This window comes from Mytilus californianus, unplaced genomic scaffold (assembly GCF_021869535.1).
Source record: "Mytilus californianus isolate M0D057914Y unplaced genomic scaffold, xbMytCali1.0.p SCAF_29, whole genome shotgun sequence".
NCBI classification, from domain to species: Eukaryota; Metazoa; Mollusca; class Bivalvia; order Mytilida; family Mytilidae; genus Mytilus; species Mytilus californianus.
The window spans coordinates 2,636,379-2,654,439 of record NW_026262678.1 but is presented as its reverse complement, the minus strand read 5'-3'; the positions used below and the strand labels follow the sequence as shown (position 1 = coordinate 2,654,439).

The 18,061-nt window shown below is 30.6% G+C and overlaps 1 protein-coding gene across 1 annotated transcript; it reads right to left on the bottom strand.

Moving 5' to 3' along the window:
* Positions 1-295: 295 nt before the first annotated feature.
* LOC127732841 (uncharacterized) lies at positions 296-14,505 on the bottom strand. Its single transcript, XM_052242019.1, has 8 exons — positions 14,479-14,505; positions 13,784-13,813; positions 13,277-13,306; positions 9,388-9,417; positions 8,221-8,250; positions 3,898-3,936; positions 3,047-3,083; positions 296-740 (listed from the first exon to the last, which is right to left on the bottom strand). Exons 6-8 carry the CDS (start codon positions 3,931-3,933, stop codon positions 328-330), a joined length of 486 nt encoding a protein of 161 aa, XP_052097979.1. The 5' UTR covers positions 3,934-3,936; positions 8,221-8,250; positions 9,388-9,417; positions 13,277-13,306; positions 13,784-13,813; positions 14,479-14,505; the 3' UTR covers positions 296-327.
* Positions 14,506-18,061: the final 3,556 nt, after the last annotated feature.

Sequence of the window (18,061 nt, the reverse complement as noted above, 5' to 3'; positions counted from 1 at the left end):
TGCTTGTGAAGATTGTCTATTTTAGTGCAAACTCTCACAAATGTATGGGTTGCCTCAATCCATAGACCTCTCTGAATCCCTTCCTTATAAACCTTAAGTTTAAAATCTTGGGCCCTTGAAAAGTCAGGTAGATCGATTCTACTTTCTAGAAACTCTAGGCCCGCTGGATTGCTCTTTTTCCAGGACCATCTTAACAATAACTTTTTTTTTGTTTTTTTTCACTCCCTCATCAACTGCTCTCTTTTGTGATGTATCTTCAGCATGTTCAGTGATCAGGTTTGTTGACATCGAAACAGGAGTGGACATGATAGTCATCGGTTCGTCCACTTACTCATCAATATCGAATGAGTTGGTTGGCATGAAAGCTAATGTACCGCTGGTGATAATGTCTTCAATTATTTTTGGTATCTCAGCAGTAATATCGTTGAATTTACGATCTATATCTGTCACTTTTTTTTCCAATTCCTGTATCTTTCTTTTGCTGCCCTTGCTTTCTGTTTCGATTTGTGAAATGGTTGTTTCCATCGAGTTGACAGTTGCTGTTAAATCATTAAATCCAGTATCACAACCCTGTGCATTCCTGTTAACCTCCTTCTTTACTTCATCGAGGTGGGCTCTTAGTTCCCCAATTGCATTATTACTATACTGTTTTCTGAATTCTGTTAACTCCTTGTGTATGTTGTTTTCTGATTTTTGTATCTCATACTTAACTAGGCAATCAATAGCCTCAAGGGTTACACCTAGAAATAAATAGACGCAAAGTGTGTTACAATAGGCCAGAAGAGCTTCCTTGATCTTATATGATAACTAGAACTGTAAGCAAAAATTACTAGATATAACCCCGCTGTTCTTACAAGTACCTACTTAACAAGTAGTTGTTCTCAATGGACGATGACATTATATTATGCTAAATGGCCAAATTTCAACGGCCTGGAGTAACATTGTTCATGAACATCTATATCTGATGATATAATATTATATATCAACTTCCACATGTATATAACAAACAAAGACTAAGGAGTTACAATGATGAAGTACATACTCGATAGGGTAAAACAATTTAAGTACAGAGGTCCATACCCCATGGAAAACTCAATTGACAAGAACGTCCTACCTTCATGCACACCTGAATATGTGAATCTAGCAATATACATACTTACATGTATATTTAACAAACCATGTCAGATACGTTGCTATGACAAGCATAGGGTCAACATTTCGATATCCAAAGGGCTATAACTCATGTAATAATATACCAGATCATCCTAAATATAGCGATTTTAACACATAACGGTTAGTGGGACAAGGGACAGACAGACGGACATACAATGTAAAACGTATAGAACTACATGTACATTAGAACGTGCGAATATAACAATGTACAAACTTTTATGTGTATCCAATAAGACTAGTCAGAGGAGTAGCGATGGCATATTTCATCATGGATAGTGTCAAAATTGCAATGTTTAAAAAGGCCATTACTCATGGAAACTCAATGAACCGGAACATTCCATCAACATGTACATATGAATATATGTATCTAACAATATACCCACATGCATGTGTATCCAACAAACCGTGTCAGATGAGTTGCGATGACAAGCTGTCTACTTCAAAAGGGTCCACATTTCTTAGTCCGAAGGGCCATAACTGAAGAAGAACTCAATATACCGGAACATCCTACCTATAGTGATTTCAACACATCATGGTCAGTTATAAATATTTTCGAAGTCTGGACATAAGACATTGGAATTGGTCCGGATAATGTGACAGACAGGCGGACAGACAATGTAAAACCTATACAACCCTGTAACCTTGTTTTAGTGTGGGAATAACTAAGATCATGTGAGTCTGTATGACTTACCTGAAATAATCTATTCTTTTGGAGATTGTATTGATGCTCAATATTTTTTTTATGCGTGGACGGGTCGGAACCATTTTGATTTAAAATAAGTGGTTCTGCTAGTTTTTGGGTGTTTTTTTTTAAAGTAACAGCACCCACCATCGATCAAGGAGAATTTTGCAAGACATCTTTTTGAAAGGGAACATATGTAGACCATTCACTCAAAGTTTAGATTGAACCGGGTGATACCAAATTGCTCAAGATAAACATATCTTCAAATATAGTGATTTACTATATGCTACTATTTGAATGCTTCTACACTAGTCATATTTTTGGTGGGGTCAGGAGGGGATTTCTATATGCTAATGTTTGAATGGTTTTACACTTGTCATCTTTTTTGGTGGGATCAGTAGGGGATTTTTATATGCTAATGTTTGAATGGTTTTACACTAGTCATCTTTTTGGTGGGGTCAGGAGGGGATTTCTATATGCTAAGGTTTGAATAGTTTTACACTAGTCATCTTTTTTGGTGGAGTCAGGAGGGAGATTTCTATATGCTAATGTTTGAATGGTTTTACACTAGTCATCTTTTTTGGTAGAGTCAGCTTGCTCTACGGTGTGAGTCAAGGCTCCGTGTTGAAGACCGTGAGTTAAACTGTAATGGTTTACTTTTACAAATTGTGACTTGGATGGAGATTTGTCTCATTGGCACTCATACGATATCTGCTTATATCTATGATATTCTAGTTTTTGCCCCGCTCGTGTAAATGCACTCGACTCCTATCTTAAATAACAAGGATTGCTAGTTTACCTAACGAAGTTAGATGGTTTTTTCCCCGAGCACTCCGGCTTTCTCCGCTAATAAAAACTGGCAGCCAGGAAACAGCCAAAATGCGATGCTTAAAAGTGGCTTTAAAACACCACAAATCAAATCAAAACATTATGATCAGCTGTAATGCACCTAGTAACAAACGTTAATGTGTACTAATTACTTCCGTTAATTGAAACAATTTCGAGATTGCAAGTGTTCTTTTTTTCTGTAGGACATACACTGTATTAGAAAAAAATCCACTTCTTCTTTTTAAGACAACTGCACACGATAAAATAATTTCAAAGGTCAAGGCAAAGAACATAATTTGATGACCAAGGTCAAGGTCATAAAGTTGTAATAAGAGAAAGAGATAAAAATGGTTTGAGGCTTACCTTCCTCTAGATCTTCAGGGTCACTCTCTGCTACGTGCTAAAATATAAATTTCACTGTATAGTTTGAAAATAAAATCATTCTAACTAATTCAATTTCAATAAAACTGAACAATATACACATAGTAGACATGTTAAGACATGATTCACACAAATAAGTGGTTTCATCTTTGAATGGCAATTGTAAAATATACAGATACAACAAGTGACGATATTTGACAATTTCAAACATCAAAAACATGACCAAACACAAACAAGTTGGAGCAAACACAAACACGAATATGGGCATAACAACAACACCTTAACTAATCTCTGTAAAGCACAAACTCATCAATCGCATTGTAATATATATATATATACAAGTCTAAATTAAAAACTACGTTCAAACCTATGAAAAACCGCCGATTTTATACGTGAGCATATAAAACAAATTTCGTTGTAGGAGGGTCTAAATACAGCACAAACTACCTAAAATTTACATTAATGAATGTTTCGGTGGCCGGGTGTTACCTTTCCTCGTATTTTTTTTATCTAGCTTCGTAACACAGTACACGATATATAAGGCATAAGGATGTAATTTTTACAGATCAGCTTAATCATCTGTCTTACAGGAATTTACTAACTAATGTTTGATGCAGTCATAAAAATAGTTCTATTATAAGAACGTTTGAACCAGAAACAACTTGTGCAAACATATAATATATATACAGTTGAGTTCTAGCCGAAACTCTCACGGTTCTATCTGGTTACTTTTAGTGTGTTTGAAGAAGTGGTACCATTAATGCATTCCGTATTTGTTATATTTCTTATCAGTTTTGTAAAACTAAAAAGGCAGTATAGTATTACTGACATACCTCAGTTTCTCTGCTTCTGTCATTTGTGATATCCATATTCTGGAAAAAAAAATGATAGAATTCATATCATCGACGAAAAGCTACTGTTTTTTTCAAAGTAGATATCAAATTAGATTGTTTGCGGTATAAAGCAAAATTTAGAATAAATAAAGTAAGGAACAAAAGTTGCATATTTTTTTCAACATTTAATTCCAAATTATCTTACTTATCACTCCCCCCCTCTCCAGTTTTAGTTGGTTACGTGTTTCTTATTTTTTAATTATTCATGCTGTGTCGTGTGTATTATTATTATTATTTGTCTGTTTGTTGTTTTTTTTTTTCGTTTTTTGCCATGGTGTTGCCAGTTTATTTTCGGTCTATGAGTTTGAATTTCTCTTTGGCATAGTTCGGCCCTCTTCAATTGGTCTGTCGATACAGAGCACAAACAGAAAAATTCCCTTTCTGTTTAATTATAGATATGAATTGTATCAAGTAGCTTAATTTCTTTTTTTATTCTAAGACAATTCATAGGGTTCAGCCTATTGAAAGCATAAAACATACAATATAAAAAAGTAGATGTGGTATTAATACCAATGAAACAACTCTCCACAAGAGACCAAAATAACACCGAAATTAACAGTCCCAGGTAACTGCAGGGCCTTCAACAATGAGTAAAGCCCATACCGCATAGTCAGCTATAAAAGGCCCCGTAATGACAATGTAAAACAATTCAATCGAGAAAACTAACGGCCTTATTTATATAAAAAAAATGAACGAAAAACAAATATGTAACACATAAACGACAACCACTGAATTACAGGCTCCTGACTTAGGACAGGCACATACATACAAGTTTGTTTTCGCAATGAAAAGAAAGATAGACAAAGGCAGACCAATAATCAACTAGTATCATCTGTTTGATATTTTTTTATTGTAGACTTACCACTGGTCTGTCTTCTTCTATATTTCCTTCCTATATAAACCAAAGAGAACGAGTAAATCAAAAGACGAATGAAAATTGTCACTTAATGTCACAAGTAATTATTTAGTTAATGATGTAATACAGATCATCAATAAACAGACCTATTTCCAACTAGTATCATCAGTTTGATACCTTTTAATTTCAGACTCTAAGTTTACATGTGCATGCCATATTAGGCTAAATGTTACTATGCTATCGTAAACAACGTTACTTAGCCTCGTGGACAAAGGCATCTATCAAATAGTTCCGATCTACGACGCTTTAAAGGTTTTTGATTTGTTTATGTATCCATATAGAATAAAACATCAGGTCTCCATGCTGTCGTTGACACTTGAATCGAAGTGTGGTTACACCGTGAGGTTGCCACATGAACCAAGGCAGACCGACGACCAAACAGTCCCCGTCTGCGACCCGAAATTTGATGCTACATGATATTCTGTTTTCTTTTTATATTCATATTATAATAAGAATCTGTTTTCTATGTAGTAGTTGATATATTAATAAAGTGATATGGGGTAAAAACCAAAGAGACAACCACAAACTCCTCGTGAAAATACTTGAATGGTGAGCACCAACACAGAAACTGGAGATATAGGCTAAATGATTGCTCGTCAAATAGGTCTTTTTATTTTTTTACTTTACAATTGTTTTTGCACGAAAACGTCACAAAAAAAACCCTGTCTTACATCTTTCAATAAAGTTATGGAAATGAAAATGAATTGTTCTAATTAACCATTGTACTCAAATAGCAAAAACGTTACTTACCACTAAATTTGGAAAATACGTCTTAACCCTCTAAATTCTAAAACCGAAATGAAATGTATATTATTCAGCATATGGGAAATGCTACTCTTTTATTGTCGTTGATATGATTTTTTTGCAATTTTTTTTGATAGTTTGACTATTGTCTTTTCAGAAGTAAATAACTTTTTCTTTGCAATTTAGCAACAACACAAACACTGGGAAATAAAAGTTAAATTATCGTCTTTAAAATTTGTTAATTTTATTCTTCACTTTTAACAATCATTTTTGCAATAAACGTAGATATATACATGCTTTACAATTTTGTTAGTAAATTTACTCAAATGAGAATGAACAAATCTTGTTTAACTGTTGTATAAAGTTTTTTACATATTTTTTACTAATAATTAAATGTGACTTACCACTGGACTCTCTTCTTCTGTGTTTCCCTCCTGTAAAAATCCAAGTGAGACGAATAAAGGTAATTTTTTAGTCAATGTTGTAATAAAGATCACCAATACCTTTCGAAAAAGAAGTAAACAGAAAATACGATCAAATACTTTGAATGTCTACACTGGAATGACAATTTAAGCATTGAGCCTATGGGAGGTACTTCTATATTATCGTCGTTGATATGATTTTTTGCATTTTTCTATCGGCTGACCCTTTATCTTTTGAGAAGTATATAACTTTTTTTCTTTGCAAATAAGTAACAACACAGATACTGGGGAAATATAAGTTCAATGGTTGCTCTTCATAATTGGTTAAATTTATTCTTCACTTTTAACAATCATATTTTGCAAAAAACGTAAATAAAAATATGCTTTATACTTTTTTAGTAAATTTGCTGAAATGAGAATGACATTGTTTTTTAACTGACGTATAATGTTATTAACACATTTGTTTCCAATAATTAAATGTGACTTACCACTGGTCTCTCTTCTTCTATGTTTCCTTCCTGTATAAATCCAAGAGAACGATTTAATCAAAAGACGAATAAAAATTGTCACTAAATGTCACAAGTAATTATTTTGTCGATGATGTAATAAAGATCATCAATTACTTTTGAAAAAGAAGTACACAGACCTATTACCAACTAGTATCATCAGTTTGATACCTTTTAATTTCAGACTCTAAGTTTACATGTGCATGCCATATTAGGCTAAATGTTACTATGCTATCGTAAACAACGTTACTTAGCCTCGTGGACAAAGGCATCTATCAAATAGTTCCGATCTACGACGCTTTAAAAGTTTTTGATTTGTTTATGTATCCATATAGAATAAAACATCAGGTCTCCATGCTGTCGTTGACACTTGAATCGAAGTGTGGTTACACCGTGAGGTTGCCACATGAACCAAGGCAGACCGACGACCAAACAGTCCCCGTCTGCGACCCGAAATTTGATGCTACATGATATTCTGTTTTCTTTTTATATTCTTATAATAATAAGAATCTGTTTTCTATGTAGTAGTTGATATATTAATAAAGTGATATGGGGTAAAAACCAATAGACAATCACAAACTCCTCGTGAAAATACTTGAATGGTGAGCACCAACACAGAAACTGGAGATATAGGCTAAATGATTGCTCGTCAAATAGGTCTTTTTATTTTTTTACTTTACAATTGTTTTTGCACGAAAACGTCACAAAAAAAAACCCTGTCTTACATCTTTCAATAAAGTTATGGAAATGAAAATGAATTGTTCTTATTAACCATTGTACTCAAATAGCAAAAACGTTACTTACCACTAAATTTGGAAAATACGTCTTAACCCTCTAAATTCTAAAACCGCAATGAAATGTATATTATTCAGCATATGGGAAATGCTACTCTTTTATTGTCGTTGATATGATTTTTTTGCAATTTTTTTTTGATAGTTTGACTATTGTCTTTTCAGAAGTATATAACTTTTTCTTCGCAATTTAGCAACAACACAAACACTGGGAAATAAAAGTTAAATTATCGTCTTTAAAATTTGTTAACTTTATTCTTCACTTTTAACAATCATTTTTGCCATAAACGTAGATATATACATGCTTTACAATTTTGTTAGTAAATTTACTCAAATGAGAATGAACAAATCTTGTTTAACTGTTGTATAAAGTTTTTTACATATTTTTTACTAATAATTAAATGTGACTTACCACTGGACTCTCTTCTTCTGTGTTTCCTTCCTGTAAAAATCCAAGTGAGACGAATCAAGGTAATTTTTTAGTCAATGTTGTAATAAAGATCACCAATACCTTTCGAAAAAAAAGTAAACAGAAAATACGTCCAAATACTTTGAATGTCTACACTGGAATGACAATTTAAGCATTGAGCCTATGGAAGGTACTACTATATTATCGTCGTTGATATGATTTATTGCATTTTTCTATCGGCTGACCCTTTATCTTTTGAGAAGTATATAACTTTTTTTCTTTGCAAATAAGCAACAACACAGATACTGGGGAAATATAAGTTCAATGGTTGCTCTTCATAATTGGTTAAATTTATTCTTTACTAATATGCTTTACAATTGTTTAGTAAATTTACTGAAATGAGAATGACATTGTTTTTTTAACTGACGTATAATGTTGTTAACACATTTGTTTCCAATAATTAAATGTGACTTACCACTGGTCTCTCTTCTTCTATTTTTCCTTCCTGTATAAATCCAAGAGAACGATTTAATCAAAAGACGAATACAAATTGTCACTAAATGTCACAAGTAATTATTTTTTCAATGTTTTCATGAATACCTTTTGAAAAAGAAGCACACCGAAAATTCGTCCAAACACTTGTAATTCCTACAATGGAATGAAAATTTCAACATTGAGCCTATGGGAGGTACTACTATATTATCGTTGTTGATATGATTTTTTGCAATTTTAAATCGGCAAATCTTTTCAGAAGTTTATACCTTTCTTTGTCTTTGCAATTTATCAACAACACAGAAATTATGGATAATAGTAAAATGATTGCTTTTCAAAATTCAATCATGTTTGCACAAAAATCCTTTCTAATTCGTAGGTAAAGGACAAGGTCAATAAAGACGAACTTGTTTGGCCCCAAAATACAGCAGTTTTACAAAATACTTTTAGCTATGTATTGGAAAGAAGAATACCTTTGTTTTATAAGTGTTGTCTGTTTTGGACAAAGCAAACACACATGTATCGGGTACAAGCATGATAGAGTCCTATATAAAGTCATATATACTGCATCTGTGCTAATTGCATTGACCGCATATTCAAATGTGCCTCGCTCTCTACCTGTTTCTAAAACTTGCACAAATAACATTGATATTTTGAGACAATGCATGGTTATTCTATATATACAATTACTGAAATCTTCAAAAGTTTAGCATCTTTGTTAATTTCTTAACGGTTTCAGTCTAAAATATGAGTTGTTGCATTAGTGCTCATTCTTAATAATTTAATGTAATTTGTATTTGATGATGATACATAACATATATATATATAGGTGAAGAAGGAAAACGGATGCGGCTACTGTCATTTTTGACAAAACACATCTGAAAAGTGACATATTATGGCATATTTGATACTTTTTCTTTATTTTATCTTATTTGAGCGTCTTGAATGACAAAATCAGTTCTAATCTTCCACAAAAACTAATATAATCGACTAACGTAGGTACTTAAGTGTTTTAAATGTGTCCAACCTCTTTCATCCGATGTAGCTGAACTTCGTGGCCAAAATCGTACCTTACCTGATATACTCCTTTAATGAAATGAAAAAATGTTTGAAATGTTCGTATTATGTCTTATAGTTAAATGTTACTTACCACTTGTCTTCCTTCTTTTTTATTTCCTTCCTGTATATATCAAACAGAAAAACTAAATCAAAAGACGATACAAATTGTCACTTGAGGCTGTATGGGAGTCTAAAGCAAGAACGATAGAATTTGTTCATACTTTGCCTGGCGTAGTATATATTGATATATTTTCAAAAATATAATAAAAAAGATGGGTCACCGTGTATTCTCTCAATCAACAGGAAGTGACAAAATGACACATTTTGTACGGATTATACAGGAAAAAACATCATTATGTGATTAGAAGTTAAACTAAATAATAGAATTGTAAAAAAATACGAAAAGATAGAAAATGCGTTTAGAATATCAAAAGAAAAAGATAGGACCACCGTGCGTTTTTTCCGGCTAAAATGTAAAATAGCAAAATTAAGTGTAGATTCCTTCACAAAATGCACTATTTCAGAGTTTATACATCCCCTTAACATGCCAAAATAAAAACATTAGAAATGAAGCAAAAAATATTAAAATTTATAAGTTATAATCTTATCAATTTGTTCTTTTAGGTGCAAATCAATATTAGTTCCATCATCAAATTTTGCTAACTTGATTCAAATCTGGACCTTAGATTCTCTGTTGTTTACAATCCGAAATGGCAAAGACACCCAAACCATTTCAATGTCACAGATAATTATTTAATCAATGTATTACACAAATCACTTATACCTTATGAAAAAGAAAAAAAAAAAAATCAGGATAAACTATTAAAAATTCGAATAGACGTAACATTTGAATTAAATTATCAATAAAGGTATGCTACCACGCAAGGCCTTCATTCACTATCGACTGCATGTAGACAAAAGACGAAAATAAAAGCCAAACATATTCTTGAATATAACTTAAGGTTAAACGAAAAATTAATGTTAACCTTAACCTTAACCGTAATTTTAACTCTAATATAAACCGTAACTTTAAATAATAGCCAACATATCCTTCAATGAAATTTAAGGTTAAACAAAACATTTGATTCAAAATTGACCTTTACTTTAAACCTAACATCTACCTCCAATATGTACCTATCTCGATAACGGTCAGTCATTACTTCATCTTAGACAACCTTGAGTATTCCCAACGGCTACCACTTTTATGATATAGCCAACGTATTTTTGAACGTAAAATTAACCTTAACCTTAACCTTGACCTTAACCTTAACCGTTACCTAAAGAAATAGCCAACATATGCTTGAATAAAGCTTAAGGTTACACGAAGAAATAACATTACCCTTAAACTTGTCCTTAACCTTAACCCTTACCATAACCTTTACCTTAAATAATAGCCAACATATGTTTAAATACACATTAAAGTGACACGAAAAAATAACCTTAACCTTAACCTTAACCTTCAGTAATAGCCAACATACGCTGCAATAAAGCTTAAGGTTAAACGAAAAATAAACCTTAACCTTAAACTTAACCCTAAAATTGACCGTTACATAAAATAATAGCCAATATATCCATCAATAGAATATAAGGTTAAACTAAAAATTAGACTTAACCTTAACCTCAACTATAAACCTAATATTTAACTCCTACATGTACCTATCTCGATAACGATCAGTCATACCTTCATCTTAGACAACCTTGATTATTCCCCACGGCTACCACTGTTATGATATAGCTAACGTATTTTTGACTGAAAAATTAACCATAACCTTAACCTTGACCTTTACCTTAACCGTTACCTAAAGAAATAGCCAGCATTTGCTTGAATAAAGCTTCAGGTTACACGAAGAAATAATCTTAACCTTAAATTTGTCCTTAACCTTTACCCTAACATTAACCCTAACCTTAAATAATAGCCAACATATGCTTAAATACACATTAAAGTGACACGAAAAAATAACCTTAACCTTAACCTTATCCTTCAATAATAGCCAACATACGCTGAAATAAAGCTTAAGGTTAAACGGAAAATAAAACTTAGTTTTAACCTTAACCCGTAAATTGACCGTTACTTAAAATAATAGCCAATATATCCTTCAATGGAATATAAGGTTAAACTAAAAATTAGACTTAACCTTAACATCAACTATAAACCTAATATTTAACTCCTACATGTACATATCTCGATAACGATCAGTCATACCTTCATCTTAGACAACCTTGAGTATTCCCCACTGTTATGATATAGTCAACGTATCTTTAAATTATGCTTAAGGATAAACGAAAAATTAACTTTAACCTTAATCTTTACCTTAACCTTAACCTTAAGATCAACCTTAACTGTAACCTTAACCTAACAAAATAGCCAACATATGCTTGAATAAAGCTTAAGGTTACCAGAAAAGATAACCTTAACCTTAACCTCAACTGTAAATGATAGCCATCATATGCTTAAATAAAACTTAAGGTTAAACGAAAAATAAACCTTAACCTAAACCTTAACTTAACTTTAACAGTACCCTTAACCCAAACATTAACCGTAATTTTAAGAAATAGCCAACATATCCTAAAATACAAAATATGGTTAAATTTTAGACTTAAAATTGACCTCAACTTTAAGCCTAACATCTAACTTCTACATGTACCTATCTCAATAACGATCAGTCATACCGTCACTTTAGACAACCTTGAGCATTCCCCACGGTTACCACTATTATGATAGAGTCAACGTATCTTAAAATAATGCTTAAGGTGAAACGAAAAATTAACATTAACCTAAACCCTAACCGTAACTTAATATAATAGCCAACATATGCCTAAATAAATCTTAAGGTTACACTAAAAAAATAATCTAAACCTTAACCTTAACCCTAACCTTAAATAATAGCCAGCATATGCTTGAATAAAGCTTCAGGTTAAACGCGAATTTAACCTTAACCTTAACCATAACACTAACCTTAACCGTCACTTTAACTTTAAATAAAAGCCAACACATCCTTTAATAAACCTTTAGTTAAACTAAAAATTTGAATAAAAATTGACGTTAACTATCAACTCCTCAATGTACCTATCTAGATAATGATCAGACATACCGTCACCTTAGACAACCTTGAGTATTCCCTCACGGCTAGAACTGTTATGATATAGCCAACGTATATTTAAATAATGCTTATGGTTAAACAAAAAATGAACCTAAACCTTAACCTTAACCTTAACCTTAAGAAAAAGAAAACATATGCTTAAATAAACATTAAGGTTACACTAAAAATAATCTTAACCTTAACCTTGACCTTAAATAATAGCAAACATATGCTTCAATAAAGCTTCAGGTTAAACGTAAAATTAATCTTAACTTTAACCTTAACCTTCACTTTAACCTTAAACCAAACCTTAACCCTAACCTTACATGATAGCCGACATATCCCTCAATAGAACACAAGGTTAAACTAAAATTTAGAGTTAAAATTGACCTCAACTATTAACCTAACATCTAACTCCTACATTGAACTTTCTCGATAACGATCCGACATACGGTCGACCTACCATCAATCTTATTCAAAAAACGTCATCAATCTTATTCAAAAAACCTTTCTTCTCTAAATAAACATGTCAAAAGTCATGTTCTGTATACCTTAACCCACGCAAGGCCTACATTCACTATCGACTGCATGTAGACAAAAGATGATTTGAACTATATGTAAACACAGATTATCAATGTGAATGTAAGTGTGTTTAGTTTACGTGTGAAATACACTTATAAAAGAACAGAGTTTAGGTCAATGTGAGCACATCCTTAGGTTTTAGTTTTCTATGTTGTTTCTTGTGTACTATTATTTGTCTGTTTGACCTTTTCCTTTATAGTCATGGCATTGTCAGTTGTTGTTTTCTTCGATCTGTTAATCTGACTGTCTCTCTGGTATATTTCGCCTCTCTTTTAATGTTAATTGTCATTCTTTTTTTAATAATGAAATGTTACTTACCACTGGTCTTTCTTCCCCTGTATTTCCTTCCTGTATAAATCCAAGAGAAAAATTTATTCAAAAGAGGGGATAAATGTCACTAAATGTCACAGGGTAGCATTAATTCAATATCAACATGATACTAACTGATACTTTTCGATTAAGAAGTAACGGAAATACGTCCAAACACTCTGAGTTCTCAGACTGGAATGAAAAGGTTAACCTTGAGTTTATAGGATGTACTACAAGGGTATCGTCGTTGATATGAAGTTTTTTTCAAGTTTATATTGGCTGACCCTTATGTCTTCATAAGCATATTTATTTTTTCTTTGCAATTTACAAATTACAAAGAAACTGGGAATCAAGCTAAATGGTTGCTCTTTAGATGGGTGTAATTTATTCTTTACTTTTTACAATAATTTTTGCGCGAAAAAAAAATTGTCTTTCTTTTTTTTCAGCTAGATTAATGGAAATGACGTTTAATGTTAATATTATTTTTATCTAAAAAAAAAAGTCAAAGTTACTCACCACTTGTCTTTCTTCTTCGGTATGTCCCTTCTGTATAAAAGAGAAATATTAAATCAAAATAGGAATGCAAATTATCCATAGATGTCGCAAGTTAGTACTTAGCATTATGAATTCTCAAACTGGAATGACATTTTTAACATTGAGCCTAAAATAGGAACTACTATATTATCGTAGTTGGTATGTTTTTTTGCAATTTTTATCGGCTGACCTTTATTTCTTTTCAGAAGTATACGATTCTGGTTTTTTTTATTCTAAATATAGCAACAATACAGAAACTGGGGATATAAGTTAAATGATTGCTCTTCAACATTGATTTGATTTATTCTTTACTTTTAACAATATGTTTTACCCAAAACTTAAATAAAAACATGCTTTACCAATTGAGGCAAATCTACAGAAATTAAAATAAGTTTTTATTTTAACTGACGTTTACTATTATTTCCTGTTTCTTTTGATAATAGCAAGTTACTAACAGCAACGACAAAAGACTGGCGATGTAGACTAAATGGTGGCTCTTCAATTAAGGTTTAATTTATTCTTTACTTTTAACAATCATGTTTGCACAAAAACGCCAGAAAAGGACAAGTCTTACAATTTTAAGCAAATTTCGGCAATTGACAATGTAAGGGTCTTTTAGAACTGGTGTTTAATGTTGATACCCGTAATTTTTTTATATATATTAAGACGTTATTTACCACTGGTCTTTCTTCTTCTGTATTCCCTTTCTGTATAAATCCAAGAGGAATATATAATCAAAATACGAATAAAAATGTTTACTTAATATGAGGAGTTATAACATTAAAATCACTACTGTCTTCCGAAAAAGAAGGAACAGAAATGCGTCCAAACAATCTGAATTCTCAATCTATAATGAAAAGTTTAACATTTAGCCTACGAGAGGAGCTACAGTTTCGTCATGGTTGGTGTAAGTTTTTTTTTCAATTTTTGATAGGCTGACCTTTTAAGTCTTTACAAATGTTTTACTTTTTTTCTTTGCAATTTGGCAACAACTAAAACAAAGCTGGAGATATAAGCTTAACAATTATTTTTGCACGAAAACACAGAAAAAGACATGGCTTACAACTTTTTGCAAGCTGACGGTTTAGAAAAAAAATTTTTTTGAACTGACGTTTATTTATATTTACATATTGTTTTAGTAATAGCATAACATTACTTACCACAGGTCTTATTTCATTTGTTTTTCCTTCCTGTATAAAACCAAGAGGAATATGTATTCAAAAGACGCACCAAATAATTTCACACAAGTTATTATCAAGTCAATGTTTTCATGAAGATCAGTAATACCTTTCGAACGAGAAGTAACAGAAAATACGTCCAAGCACTCTGAATTTCAAAACTAGAATGAACTGCATAACATTGAGCCTATGGGAGGTACTACTAATTTATCGTCGTTGATATGACATGCTAGCCAGTTTTTTATCGGCCTACCTGTTATATCTTCAGAAGTATCTAATGGGAATTTCAGCTAACACATCATTGACATTAAAAGCCATTTATTTAAAGATTTATGGTTATAAACAGTTATTAATTGTGGAGATTGATAAATTCAAACACAATTTATAATTTTTGGAGGTTGTAAAACTTGAACAAAGTAGGAAGTTTCTTCTGATTACATCAGTGTCGATAAAAGTTTAATCCTATAAAGTTTAAGAACTGATGGTCATTTGATTTACAACCAATCAGTTTTAAACTTAATTAAATTAGGTTATATATTTCAATCCCGGACAGTTCTAAAACGGTGTTTCTTTCGCGATTTTATTTTATTATTTTCCGAAAATACTATGGAAAATGAATGAAATAAGCCGTTCCTGAAAATTTTGGTGTAACATTTTTCAATTATTAAAGTTTTGTATCCTTATAATCTTAAAACTCATTTCAAAAAAATTATCTTAATTGACACCATTAAAATAACAAATTACAAGTATAATTGCTGCATTTACTTCAATAAAATAAGATATATTTGTAATTTTAAACAATGCGAACAACATTTTTTATATTTTTTTCTGATATTCTTTAACCGTATTTAAAAATAAATAATCATTAACTTCATTAAGTACAACAATACAATGGTGATCAATGATTTTGATTAAAATAAAGAAATAATTGCATTCTTAATTAACAAAAACAAAAGTTTATGCATATGTATCCTTCAATTGTTTTCATTTTATTCAAAATTAATTATCAAAAGACATTTATAAAGAATGATTGCAATTGAGCATATTTTATGAAAAAAAAAAACAATCCTGAAGTACAAATAAAAACTGAAATCTTATGTTGGCTTCTGATTTGTATTAACAATAACTGCATTCTTGCAAATAAAGCAATAACTGAATTCTTTTTCAACAAAAACCAAACCTTAAGTATTTTAATTCTGATTATATCTAAATTCTTTAAGCGACTTATATAAAGGCTTTTGAAATAACTAATTCCAAATAATAAAGCATATTTTTTTTTTCAAAATTTACACAATGCAAACAACATTTTAGTATATTTTCTCTGATATTCTTTTAATTTTATGAAAAAATAACCAATCCTAAACAAAATAAAGTGCAAAAATCCAATAGTGGTCAATAGTTTTTCATGAAAATAAAGAAGTAATTGCATTCTTGTTCAACAAAAACAAAAGTTTAAGCATAACTATCCTTCCAAAATTAACATTTTATACAAAAAATAATAAAAAGTATATTAAAGGCTGATTGCAATTAAAATTGCATTATTTTTAAAATTAGAAGAAATATTTGCATTTTAGGCAACGCATAAAAAAATTTAGTATCTTTTCCTTTAAATTCAGCCTATTTAATGAAAAACAACCAATCCTGATGTGCAAAAAGTAATTAAATCTTATGGCAGTTTATAATGTGTATTAAAATAAAGCAATAACTGCATTGTTTTTCAGCAAAAACCAAACTTTGAGTATTTTAATTCTGATGAGATCTAAATTCTTAAAGAAGACTTATATGAAGGCTTTTAGAATAACTAATTCCAAATAAAATAGCATCATTTTTTATCAAAAGAAGAATAATTTTAGTAAATTTGAACAATGCAAACAACATTTAAGTATATTTTCTCTGATATTCTTTTAATTTTATGAAAAATCAACCAATCCTTAACAATATAAAGTACAAAAATCCAATGGTGGTCAATAGTTTCCATTAAAATGAAAAAATGATTGCATTCTTGTTCAACAAAAACAAAAATTTAAGCATATCTATCCTTCAAAAATTCACATTTTATTCAAAATAACTTATCAAAAGGCTTATTTAAAGGCTGATTGCAATTAAAGTTGCATTATTTGAAAAATGAGAAGAAATATTTGCATTTTAGGCAACACGTACAAAAATTTAGTGTCTTTTCCCTTAAATTCAGCCTATTTAATGAAAAACAACCAATCCTGATGTTCAAAAAGTACTGAAATCTTATGGCAGTTTATAATGTGTATTAAAATAAAGCAATAACTGCATTCTTTTTCAACAAAAACCAAACTTTGAGTATTTTAATTCTGATGAGATCTAAGTTCTTACATAAGACTTATATGAAGGCTTTTGAAATAACTAATTCCAAATAAAATAGCATCATTTTTTTATCAAAAGAAGAATAGTTTTGGTAAATTTGAACAATGCATGCAATATTTTAGTATATTTTCTCTGATATTCTTTAAATTTTATGAAAAATTAACCAATCCTAAACAATATATAGTACAAAAATCCAATGGTGGTCAATAGTTTCCATGAAAATGAAGAAATGATTGCATTCTTGTTCAACAAAAACAAAAATTTAAGCATATCTATCCTTCAAAAAATAACATTTTATTCAAAAGAACTATAACTTATCAACAGGCATATTTAAAGGCTGATTGCAATTAAAGTTGTATTATTTGAAAAATGAGAAGAAATATTTGCATTTTAGGCAACGCGTACACAAATTTAGTGTCTTTTCCCTTAAATTCAGCCTATTTAATGAAAAACAACCAATCCTGATGTTCAAAAAGTACTGAAATCTTATGGCAGTTTATAATAAGTATTTAAATAAAGCAATAACTGCATTCTTTTTCAACAAAAACCAAACTTTGAGTATTTTAATTCTGATGAGATCTAAGTTCTTAAAGAAGACTTATATGAAGGCTTTTAAAATAACTAATTCCAAATAAAATAGCATCATTTTTTATCAAAAGAAGAATAATTTTGGTAAATTTGAACGATGCAAAAAACATTTAAGTATATTTTCTCTGATATTCTTTTAATTTTATGAAAAATCAAC

Coding starts and splice junctions, on each gene's coding strand:
- LOC127732841 (XM_052242019.1), bottom strand. CDS start 3,933: ATGGATATCACAAATGACAGAAGCAGAGAAACTGAG. Junction 3,084..3,897: donor ACAGAAGCAGAGAAACTGAG/GTATGTCAGTAA, acceptor TTTATATTTTAG/CACGTAGCAGAGAGTGACCC. Junction 741..3,046: donor CCCTGAAGATCTAGAGGAAG/GTAAGCCTCAAA, acceptor ATTTATTTCTAG/GTGTAACCCTTGAGGCTATT.